This window comes from Podarcis vaucheri (assembly GCF_965113315.1).
Source record: "Podarcis vaucheri genome assembly, chromosome: 5".
NCBI classification, from domain to species: Eukaryota; Metazoa; Chordata; class Lepidosauria; order Squamata; family Lacertidae; genus Podarcis; species Podarcis vaucheri.
In genome coordinates this window covers 30,445,928-30,459,956 of record NC_138763.1, presented here as the reverse complement: position 1 = coordinate 30,459,956, position 14,029 = coordinate 30,445,928, and the positions used below count along the sequence as shown (strand labels likewise).

General features: G+C 38.0%; 1 protein-coding gene across 24 annotated transcripts in view; it reads left to right on the top strand.

Annotated features, from left to right (window-relative positions):
* AGFG1 (ArfGAP with FG repeats 1) overlaps positions 1-13,596 on the top strand; it is a 28,431-nt gene extending 14,835 nt beyond the window's left edge. For 2 of the 24 annotated variants that reach the window (XM_082224250.1, XM_082224256.1), the window contains exons 6-15: positions 1,046-1,165; positions 1,735-1,824; positions 2,891-3,094; positions 6,166-6,349; positions 7,143-7,222; positions 7,475-7,567; positions 8,507-8,554; positions 10,035-10,190; positions 11,218-11,309; positions 11,685-13,596. In XM_082224250.1, coding sequence (XP_082080376.1) covers positions 1,046-1,165; positions 1,735-1,824; positions 2,891-3,094; positions 6,166-6,349; positions 7,143-7,222; positions 7,475-7,567; positions 8,507-8,554; positions 10,035-10,190; positions 11,218-11,309; positions 11,685-11,744 — 1,127 coding nt within the window. In that variant the 3' untranslated portion in view covers positions 11,745-13,596. The remainder of the gene's footprint in view (positions 1-1,045; positions 1,166-1,734; positions 1,825-2,890; positions 3,095-6,165; positions 6,350-7,142; positions 7,223-7,474; positions 7,568-8,506; positions 8,555-10,034; positions 10,191-11,217; positions 11,310-11,684) is intronic. The other 22 variants (XM_082224271.1, XM_082224267.1, XM_082224261.1 and 19 more) reach the window with 22 other exon arrangements.
* The last annotated feature ends 433 nt before the right edge of the window (positions 13,597-14,029 follow it).

Sequence of the window (14,029 nt, the reverse complement as noted above, 5' to 3'; positions counted from 1 at the left end):
CAACAGAAAGAGGTGCTGAATTTCAGAGTGGTTTCAACTCACTAGTTAACTCTTTGATTGCATGCTTCTGGAAGTGATTATAGGAACAATATATTCAAACTTGGATTAACTTTGTTGCGTCTATGGACAACTTTGTAATGTGTGCACTTTGTTACTTGCCTTACATTCTCAATATTGTAAAGTGATGGAAATACTAAAAATCCTAATTTCTTTTGGCCCAATATTTGACAGTGTTGTTTCCCTTCCTTTTGGCTTTTTCTCTTAAAATTTATATTGGCTGTCTTGTCTTCTTTTATGGCTCAGTAACTTCTCAAAGGCCATGGCCCAGAGAGCTACCTTAGGTGAGCTCAAGGGGATTGTCTATACCCAGTGGGGTTACTGACTTTCCATTGCATATTGCACAATGCTTATGAAACTCCTTCACAGTTTCAAGAGCTATTTTGTGGCATGGATATTTTCTGTTCAAGTAACACCAAAAGCCTTGGGTGCACAGAACTTGCAGCCTGCTTTGTACGTCAGCCAAAATGTTGTAAGATCACCATGATACGAGATGAAGCTGTCCTAAATGGATGCCATAGTAGCAGTGAACAAAGATCCAACTGGCCCATTGCTCTATCCAACAGAGACCCAGGAGTATTGCAATATGATGACATCCTAAAAGAACTCCAAATTGTGTGAGGTGGAATTTGATAGCTGTTTTTCTATTTTTTAAAAAAGTGCAACTTATTTATTATCCATTACAAAAAATGTGTGTTTGGAGGTATTGTGATCAGCAGAAGTGATATTTTCTGTGTTGCGGACCAGCATGAGAGACAAACATCAGTTCTATGTATCTTGCACAGATCCCATGGAAATAACTATATTCCCATTTGGAGGTTATGTTTTCAAAATTATTTGTCCCATACTTCATAAGTGACAATTTATGTCAGTGGCATGTTTGAGGTGCAGCTTTGCTACCCTCAAAGCCTACCATAATCTGATTCAGTTTATGACCTATTTTTTGTTTTCATACCATTAACATGTTTTGTTCATTTGCAATTTACAGCGCAGAACTCTGCAAATGCAGGTTTTGCAAACTTTGATGCATTTGGACAGTCTAGTGGTTCGAGTAATTTTGGTGGTTTCCCCACAGCAAGTCAGTCTGCTTTTCAGCACCAAAATACAGGTAGAAACGCTCTAACTTTGTTAGCTTTCTTAATGTAAACTAATCTGGACACAATTTAGAATATCTTAACTCTTTTCTTCATCTAGTTGTCTTAACACACACACTTTGAAGCTCTGGGGAAACCTGTAATGAATGCTGCCTTTTGTTTGGTGTGGATTGTGCTTTTTTCTCGCATGAAGTTTTTGCCCTGTAGCTTCTTAATTATCCCTACACATGAAATATTTGTGTCGTGTTTGTTGGCACTGTAGAATATTGGCTAAATTAAAGAATACTGCTTTCCATATTCCAAGTTGATGATAAATACACTGCAACTAGAGAAGAAACTAATTTAATGTAACACAAGTACATTACTCGATCACGAAAAAAAATAATCTCATGTGTAAGGGCTACTGCTTTGCTTTTTCTTTAATTTCGGTCATGTTGTATAATGTTTGCTTGTCTTGATCTATGGCTGACTTATTTTCTTTTTTCTTTTCCTTTTTTAAGTGTGTTGTCTTAAGATTTTCTTTTAAAATTTTGTTTTTCCCTTTTGTTAACTTTAACCCCTCACACAATTTCTGGCTGTCCAGCGTTCAGAACGCTTTCATCTAGCTGCAGTTTTGGTGAATTTACTACTTCCGCTTTCCCTCTCCAGGCTGTGCGCAGTAAGTTCCACCAAGGTGGGAAACTCAGCTCACTTCATTTACAATTCCTTTCTTTCTTTTTTTCATTTTCATGTCAAGCTTTTCTTATTAGCCATTGAATTAAAAGATGTTAGCTTGTAGTTTACTAGAGCAGCACTTGATTGAGACCTCCTAATATAAACAGTTGGAGTCAAAGTTAAAATGGTTTTCTTTTTCCTGCAAATTGAAAATGTCACTGAATTATCAGCATATATGAGAATCTAATAACTTTAGGATAGCTATATAAAACCTGGTCAGTATCTCATAATTGGAGTTTTGAGGTATTAAGGATGGAAATTTTAATGACAAATTTTGTAGAACCCACACAAACTGATCTCTCAAATGTTGTCATGAGTCAGGTCATCCAGTGGCAGTCTCTTGTGAGGAAAGAGGCTGTATATGCTGTTACCTTCAACAGTGGAATCAGATATTCATCAGTAGTTAAGGACCACTTGGTGGCAGCCTTTGAGTGGAATCTCTTTCAGTTTAAATTTGAAAACATTAAATGCATGGTTGTCACAGGTACTGATGTGGATTTTATTTTATTTTTAAAATGTGGTGTTCACTCCTTCTACGCCTTTCAGCTATCTTTGTTCGTCAAAGATAGCAATAGGATGTGGGGTGCCCACAACAGTAGTCCCTGGGAAGAAAGAAATTAAGGTCACAATAAAGCCTTAGGATCCTTTGTGTTTACTTCTTAACTTGATATTTCTGCTTCCCTGTCAGAAATAATCAAAGTATGATTAGTCAAAGGAATTCTTACTTAACTAAATTTGCAGCAGGAGATACAATATTAAAATACTTGCTGCTTATGTGAATCGTTGAGGTTAGCCTTGTTGCGACACCTACTCTTGCAGCACTCTGCTATAGCACTGGTAAGCTAGGGCTTTTAGATTTTGGAAATAAAAACCGGCTATTTTAACCAAGTGAAAACCTGGCCATAGGAGAAGCTTCTTGAAATTTGTGACCCTTTAAACATGTCCGCACATGGCCACCAATAGTATTTGAAGAGACATTCATTGAGCTTGAAAGTATCCATCATGTTTAACTTATTTTGTTACAGGTGGGAGCGCTGGATCAGTGAATGCTAACTTTGCACACTTTGATAACTTCCCCAAATCCTCCAGTGCTGATTTTGGAGCCTTCAGTGCTTCTCAGAGCAACACAACTGCAGCCAGTAAAGCTGCAGTGAATAAACCGAACCTCCAGTCAGCAGATAAATATGCAGCTCTTGCTAATTTAGATAATATCTTCAGCACAGGGCAAGGTACTAATTCTTATTCTTTGACCTGTTCTCTTACACTATTTATCTTGGCAGTAGTGGTGTTCTGTTATGTTCTAGTAGGCATTTATTTATGAAACGTTTATAGACTTCCTTTTGGCCCTCTTAAGGGCTCCCAAGGCAGTTTGCATAAAAAAAACCCTAAACCCCCTAAAATCTTGATACAATAAAAATATGAGAACAGTAAAACCACTATTAAAACAAATGAAAAAACAATAGACAGCAAAATAAAAACTAAAATAAAGTCTGATGAAATTAAAATGTTTTGATTGTTTACCTAAAATGTTTCTGATTGCTATACACCATATAAACTGATACCCTATTGCTCGAAAATGTGATACACTGGCAGTCGTGCAAGCATTGTAGATCTGGAAAAGGAAAATTAGTGCAGTAATAGTGGTCCCTACTCTATTCGGTTGTTTCCTCCATCCACACCAGGATCCAGAGCACCATTTATATTCTGTCAGTTATCTGGTGGTGTTATGTCACTGTGTATATAGGTGATGACGCATTTGATTTGACTGAGGACAAAGCTTCCAAGGAAATACATCTCTTTCAGTGTAGTTAATACCATCAGAGAACTCAAAATGTGGTCAAGTTGGTGATGCTAGAAATAGAGATCTTAGAACCTGAATATTTTTTCAACTTTTCTTCTACTTTCCCTGCTTATTTTTGTATCAATGTCACAATGTATTTTTTATCCACAATGCATAAAAACCCTCTGATGCAGTTATAAAAATGAACTTGTGGAGATTTATGTGTTGCAGTTATTATATCTCATATTTTCGAAAGGCAAAGTAGCCTTAAAGTTCACAAGGGACCATCCAGCCAGGTTCCCTTCAAGCTTAAAAAACCAGAGTAGAAATGTCCACTCACAACAGCTGCTGAATGGTCACCCATCATTCGGAAATTTGTGCACCAAAACTGCAATTTCCAGAAATACATGACTAGCTGACTTGTGGTACAATGTTCCAGAGTTTCTGTCCATCTTTTCTTCCAAGCAGGTCAGGGTAGCATAGATGGATCTCTTGCTCCTGCTCCCTTGCCTCTCATTGCAACCTTGTGAGCTGGGTTGTTTAAATTGTTTTATTGTAATTTTAACTTTGTAAGACACCCAGGTATCAATCAATCAATCAATCAATCAATCAATCAATCAATCAATTAAAGAAAGAGGGTTGTGAAATCAGATAGAGAACTTGATGGCTGAATGGGGATATGGCAGAATAGGTCTTCCTGGTTCTAATCTGACACTACAACCACTGCACCACACTGGCTCTTGGGTCTCTCGTACCCTTATAAATTCTATCGAGTTTCAAATAAAGTAGAAATATGCCTAAAGCTGAACATCTATAATAAAGGAGGTGTTTGGAATGCAGTACAGTATTTCAAACTAAGTTCAAAGTCCTCTGTGGGATACATTTCTCATTAACCTAGAGCTATGGGTCCACTAAGAATCAGAAATACTCTATTAGCCCAATATGATATATAAGCAAAAAAAAAAAGGGCCTAGGGTTATAAATATATCTTAAAAATATAAAATTGCTGTATTCCTTTTATTATGCCTTCTGTTTTTTTGTGTTTGTGGACCTTGTTGTACACTGCCCTGATATTTTGTATGAGGGGTGTGGTGTATAAATAAATAAAGAAAGGATAATAGTACAAGTTAACTGTTAGTATTTAATATCAGCTTTTCCCTGGCCAGCTCTGCAACCATTTGGTTTCTTTATTTCCTGCAGCTAAGCTAGGAAAAAGCCTCTTAACAATGAGGAAACTAGCAGAAGCCTCATCCTGATCTCATTGGGCTCTCAAACAGTGGATTGTGTCCAACTACGTTTTTCCTCAGAGTAGACCTATGGAAATCAATGGACCCATGTTGGGCATATTCATTAATTTCAACAGGTCTACTTTGAGTAGGACCAACATTGGATACACTTGCCCTGGGGTCCTTTGAAGGAATTTGCAGGATATAATCTTATAAAATAAAGCTCAGTAATTTCAGGAATGTACCCTCCAATTGAGGTTAAGGACTCAAAGGCTTGTGAATGTGTGTCTCCTAAGCAAAAAAATTACAGCCTTTAACTGTACTCTAATTTTTAAGATTTTCATGATGTTAGAAGTTTAACACTACAGAGAATAACTTGTGTTGAACTGTTTGGGATGGAAGCTATGTAATTGATTATTGGGTATGTAGGTTTCATTTTCTTTGTTCAGTATCATATTAAAGTTGCAATATGCTAGACACAGATACAAAAAATGATGCACATTTATTAGGGCAAAATCCAGTGGTGTTTGTGTGTCAGCAGAAGAAACACCACTATGCAATGAGATTTCTAATTCCTCCCTGCGAGCCTCCCAAATTTGCTCTGGAGGGTTCAAGGGTGCTCTGGAGCAGACGAAGGGAGCAGGGCGGAAAGAAAGGAAGGCCTGTTACATAATCAGAAACCTGCTTGTGTAATGCTGGAGTTTGCCACAATTTCTTTTCATATCTTTAGTCAATCATCTTTTTGTTTTCTAGATATTAAATATAAAAGGGTTCACTTTGAATGGCTGTTACCATGTGAAAAGCCATTCACATGCAGTGACTCTTCACTTGTCTCACACTACCACAACGATTTTGGAGGTAGTGTTTGATCTGCTTACTTAGGTTCTACATATGAATAGCAGTTAAAACAAGCATCCACATGGCATTCCTAACATGTATGCTGGTCTTGCATGAGCTGATTGTATTACATTGAACAGGTCAGCCTATGTCCATGTGTGACTTTCAGAAAGTGCTCCTGACTTGGGACTCTCTTTTAATGTTCATATTTCTGAAAATGAGGTGAATACAAGGTTTGGTTTGATACAATATGTTGAATAAAGTTTAATGCTGCCATGGAGAAGGTTTGCATTTGCTGGGAGCATGACTTTCTCTAATTTTAAAGAAAATGGAAAAGCATGGTTGCCACTCTCTAATAGTAGGTTGCTCAACAAAAAAATGTCATCTCAGTTATTGCTAACTTAACCTCTAAAGAAATCTACTCTGTGAATTTTTAATCTGGTCTCTTTCTTCCTAGGTGGTAGTGAGCCAGGAAGTGGCTTTGGTGCTGCCCATACAGTACCAGCAGGTCCCACTGTGTCAGCCCCAAGCCAGCCAAGTGCATCTTCAGACAAGTATGCAGCTCTAGCAGAATTAGACAGTGTGTTCAGCTCCACAGCAACCTCTAGTAATGCATATACTTCCACCAGTAATGTTAGCAGGTACTCTTTCTTGATAGAAGTTGTTGTAAACCAGTCATGTTTACAAATGGCAAAAAAATGAAATGGTAAAATTTTGAAGTGCAGACATTTTGTGAAAACCCATAGTTTAAAAATTGCAGTTGCATTGGGAGTTTCGGCTTCAGTGGGAGGATGAAGAGGTTGATTGGTTTACTCAGATGAAAGGTTTTTAACAAGCTATAAGTATCACCAACTCAGAGTAGGAAGAATAAAAATGTAACAAATATTCTGGCAAAAGGGGAAAACGCTTTCAGTATTCTCAGTGCTTTAGGGCTGCATTCCTATAGACACTTACTTGGAATTAAGTCTTGTTGAGTTCAGTGAGGCTTACTTCCAAGATAAAATTCGGATTGCTTTAAATTGTTTTCAGGGATAAGCCATTTGTATGAATATTTTTATTGGTTATAATGGCATAATTGGTTCAAATCTTTTCATAGAGAGAGGTTTGCAAAACTTGGTACTAGCCATGTCAAAAGAAATTAAATATATTATTATTGTAACTGTCTAGAAGTGCAAGTTTCTGCTTGAACCGTAATTACGTTTATTTTGTTATACAGCTGTGACTACTTTTGGCTACTGGGGAAAACAAATTCTGATCTAGCACCAGTTAGCTTTTGACTTGTGGTTTAAGTTGAACGAAATGGAACCAACCCCCCCCCCCCCCGGCAAAATGTGATTTAACAGCCTCCTATGTTTTCACATGCAGTAATTAGCTGTAGGTGTCTTAATTGTTAAGTAACTGACTCTGATCTTGATGAATGTGAATTATTTCCAGTAATGCTTTTGGAACAGTACCAGTGGGTGCTAATACACAGACACAGCCTGCGTCATCAAGCGTTCCTGCTCAGTTTGGAGGTATTGTAAAACATTACTAAGCCATATTGCTAAACTGTGTTTGAGAGATTCAGCTGCACGACCCCATTTTTCCTGTTCCAGTAGCTATGCTCTACATCTTGAAGGCAAATGTGCCTAGCTGTGCCAGGCTCCTCTTTAACCAGGAAATGATAAAAATATGTCTTAAACATAAGAGTTATCATGCTGTTTTCTTTTGATAGGCAATTTGAGGGATGTATAGTGTGTTAAAAATGTCCATTCTTAATTTTTCAGCAACACCATCCACAAATCCATTTGTGGCTGCCCCTGTAGCCGCAGTAGCACCTTCAACGAACCCATTCCAAACCAATAGCAGAGCAGCAACAGGTTAGAAAAAGAAAACATGCTATGCATTTGTTTGATAGCAATTAATGTTTACCTTCTGGTACTATAGAATTTTAACTTTGAGGCAGACTAACATGCTAAATATAGTTAAGCTCTTATGAAATCAAATGCAGGCGTCTCCCCACTTATGCGGGGGTTATGTTCCCGGGGACCACACATATACGTGAAATTGCGTAGAGTGGGGAGCAGCATCTAAGAAGCCTGTAAACACTGTCTAAACCTCTGGAAAGCCCTTGAAAAACCTCCCTACAAACCTCCTTTCTCAAACTCAACTTTCCACAGGCCTCATAGGTTGGTGCAAAGGCTCATGGGATTGCTAGCCATTTTCCTGATCTTTTTGCACCATTTTTGTAGTTTTCCTGCAGGATGTTTTTGCTCTTTTTACACCTTTTTGTGGTTGAAATCAATTTATTTAATTATTTCCCAGTGTCATGCATATACGCAGTCGCATGTAAGTCAAATTTGTGTAAGTGGGGAGACGTCTGTGCTTTTGTTGTAGCTTTATCAATCTGGGACAGACAATTAGAAGCAGGGAACATAGATAAGTCCAGATAAAAATCTTCCACTTCCTGCTTTTTAAAGTATAAATTGAATTGTTTATATATTTGTGTTTCAGACATTTGCATTGTGTTGCTACTTTTAGAACACTTAATCTTTGTAGTTCATTTAACATATATAATGTATGCAATAAAATTTACACATTTATCCTTGCGGCTTTTGGGCCCTTGTGCACATTAAAACTTGTATAGTTTCTTTATTAGAGGAATGAATTTGACAAGTGACTTACACATAGTCTATGAAGTATTCTGAATTTTTAAACGGTGTTTAAATACTGGCTATTTTATCATGCAAAAATATTTCTGCGAGAAGTTGTTTATAAATCATTTGACACTGTCTGGTCTCTTTGTGACTTCCCATAAGGCCTCTCAGGAGCAATGCACTCTCATATATTTCCTCAGGCTCACTTTGGTAGGTGGCCACATTTTATATGAGCTTCATGTGGCTAACTGTCCATTTGCTTGTGATAGCTTATTGCCAGTTACTGGTTTCTCTGCATGTACGACTTTTTCAACCCTCCTTCCATATTCTGAAATGGAGTGGGCATGGATGGTGATGCACCTGAAATACATGATGACATTACTCGGTGTAAATGTTAATACATTTTACACCTCGCTCCTAAACACACATACTCAAAAGTACATGCCATTTATTTCATTGGGACTTGCTGTCAAGTAAGTGCGTTTAGGATTGTAAGCGGAAATTGTTACCTTACGTCCATGGTCACATTAGTAGGTGCTTAAAATGAGTGGAGTTTTGAAGCTTGTGTTCATAGTAGCTCAAGTGAAATGAGTCATAGCGCCAAACCATTTTGCCACAATGTGTTTGGCTTTGCTGTTTTAGCAAGCTTCACTATTAAGTATCCTCTCTGCTAATAGTAGCTTGTGTAAGTTCTGTCAGTGCACTATTTGTATCTTGTCTATTTTTCTAGTCATGTGTGGCCGCCTTATTCCACAATTCCCTTCCGTTAACTCTTATGCCATGTATTTCCTGGCTAGCCATAACTATTGATGGATGTGATGACATAAATCTGTGCCAGATCTCAACAACAAATTCCTTGGAAGCGTCATTCTAAATCTGTAAATAAAGCAAAAATAGTTCCTGGTTCAGTAAAATAATGTTCTAGAAATTCTTGTGAGACTTTTATATGTCTAGTAATATTAGGTATAAATTAATTACTAGACTGTTTCACATGCAGTGCTGCCACTGAAAAATATTTTTCTTTTCTTTACTGTGACCCGGGTTAAGAGTTTTCTTGAGTAGTACCTCCCTCAAAAATCAGCTTGAAAGGGCAGAAAGATCAGTTGTCAGAGTAAAAATTTCACTGAGGTAGCCAATGAAGCTGCTCTTGAATCTTGACAACTGCTGTGTATTGAACAGAATTTAATAGTGGTTTGCACCTCAGTGAACAGGCAGCAGTGTTCTAATGCTTTCTGCTCATTCTTTCCTCGTTAAATTATTTCTGAAAGTGCTCTTGAATTACTGAGCTAAATGGCTCCATTGCACTTTTGAAATTAGGTGCTTTTTCCTGCCCTTTTATCTTGAAATTAGCTGCCTGTTTTGTATTTTTGCCCCCTCTAAATAATTTCCGTCTATCTTGTATTCACTGAAAATCACATCCTGATTGCCTGTTATATCTAGTTTCCATGTTCTGTTTTTTTTAAAAAAAAACATTTGGAAATATCTAGGCAGAGATACTGGCAAATGTTATGTTGTCAAAAGGAACAGGCCCAACGAATTTTTGGCCGTGTTCTTAGAAAATCCAGAAGCTTAATAGTTTTAAGGCTAGCCATGTGACTGGCTGCTTCATTAAGGGATTCTGAGGATATGCGTGACTTCACAGAAAAATCATAGCTCAAAAATAATTGAATGCTTACATTTCCCTTACCAGCAGCAACATTTGGCACAGCATCCATGAGCATGCCTGCAGGATTTGGAACAACTGCCTCATACAGTCTTCCTACTAGCTTTAGTGGTAACTTCCAGCAGCCTGCATTCCCAGCCCAGGCAGCCTTTCCTCAGGCTGCTTTCACTCAGCAACCAAATGGTAAATGCTTGCATGTTACATTTTGTTTTAGCTGATGGGAGTATACAATAGTAGCTTAAGAATGTCTTGGAAGTTGAGACTGTTTATTTCAAGAGAATTTGCCTATACTGTGTAACATCAATTGAATGTTACATTGCTGCTTCAGAATATCACTGGTGGTATAACGTTGGTGCAGGGAGGAGGGTGGGGAGAGTCACCTGAGCAGCGTATTTTATATTCTCATGTTCTTTGTCCTTAGACACAGAAACAATTGTTGTGAAATTTATTCTACTAGCATGAGCTGTTTTTATTGTGCAAATAAATTTTGTCAGCCTTCCTTTTCTTTTATAAGGAAAAGAGTGTTATAATTTCTAAATAAGTTGTGTTTGGCCCTAGCAAAACCAGGTTACACCTAAGTTGCTACTTAACAAACACAGGGAATGTCTTCAAGATGATACTCTGAATCTTTTCACTTAAAGAATCTGGCAACTATACTACTGCATGATTAAATAGAAACTTAGTTTCTGCATAATTTTATACTGTGAAGTTTGAATGTGCCTTTATGTCAGAAAAACATGCATGTTTCATAGGCTTTGCTAGCTAGCATTTTTATATTTCAGACACACCTAGGATCCCAGCCTTAAAGGACTGGGCACAAGAGAAACTAAGATGGTTGTAGTAAGCCAGGCTTCCTCAACCTCGGCCCTCCAGATGTTTATGGCGTACAACTCCCATGATCCCTAGCTAGCAGGACCAGTGGTCAGGGGTGCTAGGAATTGTAGTCTCAAAACATATGGAGGGCCGAGGTTGAGGAAGCCTGTAGTAAACCCTTCTGAGTGCACAGAGAGCAGTTCAGGTTGTATTTTTAATTGACATGATTTTGTTGAAGAAACCTACAGTAGGGAAGCAAGTCAACTAAGTGATTAAGTCCCATTGTTTAGATTGGGATCAGATACTTTATTGAGTTTAATTGCTGAGGGCAGAGTATGTGCGCAGTGTGATACTTGGTTACCAGTCTAAATTTAACTTCTGATATTTTATTACAAAGGAGCCGGCTTTGCTGCATTTGGACAGGCAAAACCAGTAGTAACCCCATTTGGGCAAGTTACAGCTGTTGGAGTATCTAGTAATCCTTTTATGGTAAGTGAGCTCTGGTGATATGGTAGTCTAGATCAGGAGGTAACTTTTTCTGTCCTTATTGACTTGGATTCATGAGACAGTTCAGTTGGGATGGAGCAGGGGGCCATGCTCTTGATGCTTGTAATTTTATATATTTGGAGTCATAGCTGATTCCAAAGGGATACAAAAAAGTAAAACTTTCACCTCCCATCCTGTTTCACACACTCATCTGTGTACATTTGCTCTATGCTGTTAGCTCTTTTCCTCCTGTGTCTTTGCTAAAAATGTATTATAGGCAGTTGGCCCATCTAGAGGAAATTGAAAAATTAAGTTTTGTCCAGATGGTATGCTTGGCATGTGGCTTTTTGTGTGAGACTTATCTTTTGTTTTCTTTAGGCAGGTGGACCAGCAGGGCAATTTCCAACAGGAAGCTCATCAACCAATCCTTTCTTATAGCCTTATAGACACTTTACCTAAAAGAACTCTTATGTGATCACACAACATCTCTGCGCCTCTTGCACTGTTGTCTTGTTTCACTGATCTTAGCTTTAAACACAAGAGAACTCTTTCAAAAATAAAAATAAAAAAGCCTGCATTGTGTATTAAAACCAAGAAACACCAGGTAATGTGCAAAACAGGGGCCATGGAAACATCTTTTTATCTGTGCGTTGGCAGGAGAATGTTAATGGTATCATGTATTTTAAAATTGGCTAATAAGTTATTGCAGATACCACATTCATTATGCTGCAGTACTGTACATATTTTTTCCTTAGGAATTAGTTATTTGTGCATATCAGTATTTGTAACTTTTAACACATTGTTATGTGAAAAACGTTACTGGGGGAAATAGATCAGTCACTTTAAGGTGCTGTCGTATTTCTTGGAATGAATGGCCTACATCATTTTAACCATTGCTGTTTGGAGTTATGAGTTCAAAATTGAAGGTTTTATTCATTTCTTGAAGTGTTTTTCCTTTCCTAAAGAGCTCTTCTATTTATACATGCCTAAATTCTCTATAATGTAGAGGGATACCTGTCTGCATAATAAAGCTGATCATGTTTTGCTACAGTTTGCAGGTGGAAAAAAATAAATATTAGAAAAAAAGTGTTTGTCTTTGTCGGCATTTGCACTAACCAATTTTGTTAAATCTTTAGGAATCCTTCCAGGATGCGTTTCCACAGCTGCTTATGGTAATGCTGAAAAATCTCCTGGTGATCAGCCAATAAAGCCTATGCACAACATTATATAGGTTTACAGATGTCACAAGACCAGTCAGCCGCACGTGTCACTTCCTCTTTGATAGTTTGTGTGAAAGAGGGGGAAGAGAAGGTGACACAGTGAGCCCTGAGAGGAAAACAGATGGGGGGGGGGGAGCCACGGGAATCCAAAAGGTGTGTGTGTATAAAGAGACTGCCACCTTTCAGTGAGCAGTAGAGTGGAGAAGCCATCTACAAATCAGGTTGCATGAGGGGAAAACTGAGTCCCACTTCATTGCAATGAGCTGCAGGAGGAGACTGCTGGAGTAAGGAAGGAAAGCTCTGTAATAACTACATATGTCAAGGAATGGGGAAGGGAATAGCAGGGAAAGGAATGAGCCCTGTTATCTTGAAGTATCTCACTTAAGATACTCATTGCCTTCAGTGAGCTGCCCACTTCTTTACTCTGGAGCTCATGAGACATTTTCTGTGGCTCATGGAAAATATCAAATAAAATATCAAACTGTCATTATTTTGAACACTATAGCTAATCTGATTTTAGATGGGCAGTATAGAACCTACTTAACTTCTTGCTCAGTTCTATTCATGAAGAATCCCACTCTGGTAGGGACACACATTGTTTGATTTATTGATCTAGGCTTGTATCCCATGCACTGCAAGCAAAACTCTGCATGTGCAATAGGCCTTCCCTTCCCTTTCCTCCATGCCTCCCAAATCTACTCTGGAGAGTCCTCCAACCCAGAGCTGATTTTGAGGGCATGCAGAAAACTGCAGGGAAGAGGAAGGAAAAGTTCCTTCTGGAACTATTCTGGAAGTGGACAACTGCATTAACAGAACCAGAGTGTTGGATGTTGCCCGAGGTTTCTGTTAAACTTATTTTGAGATCTCCATGACAGGATGCAAGAACTTAATAGGCCTTATTAGAGGCTAGATACCTGTTGCGATAGTTTGTGACTACTTGAATCATAGCAGCAGTTTGCTCAACATATCCTGTGTATTTTGTACAATATTCATTGAAGGTTAGAGGGTTTTACTTTAATATGTTGACTCTAAGCTTCTGTAATGGTAATAAACAAAAGTTCTGTATTTTACTACAGTTGGCATACAGTTGTTTCTCTTTCGTTTAGTTTAACGGTGTGAGGTGGTAAATGCTGCTTTCTACATAGGATCAAAAAGCAGTATGAACATGATTTTTGGAGAGAGCTATTCAATATGGAGACTTTCCAAGGGAGTTGACTTATAAAGCAGACAGAATATTTTGTTCAAGAATTATCTAAACTATGGTAATGCAGTTTTTTGCTTGCTCCCCCCAAAAAAACAAGGCAGTGAAATGTACCCCACCTGGTACGGCTTTTGCTGCATCTTATTCGAAATCTTTTTGATGAGGGTAAAAAGAGGGTAAAATAAAGGAATTAAACTGGCCAGAAAATATCAGTTTATGTAAAGTTGGACCAAGCTCCCATTATATTGTTCACAATAAACTTCTGGGGAGCTCTAAAAAAATATCTACCTTGTATGATTGTC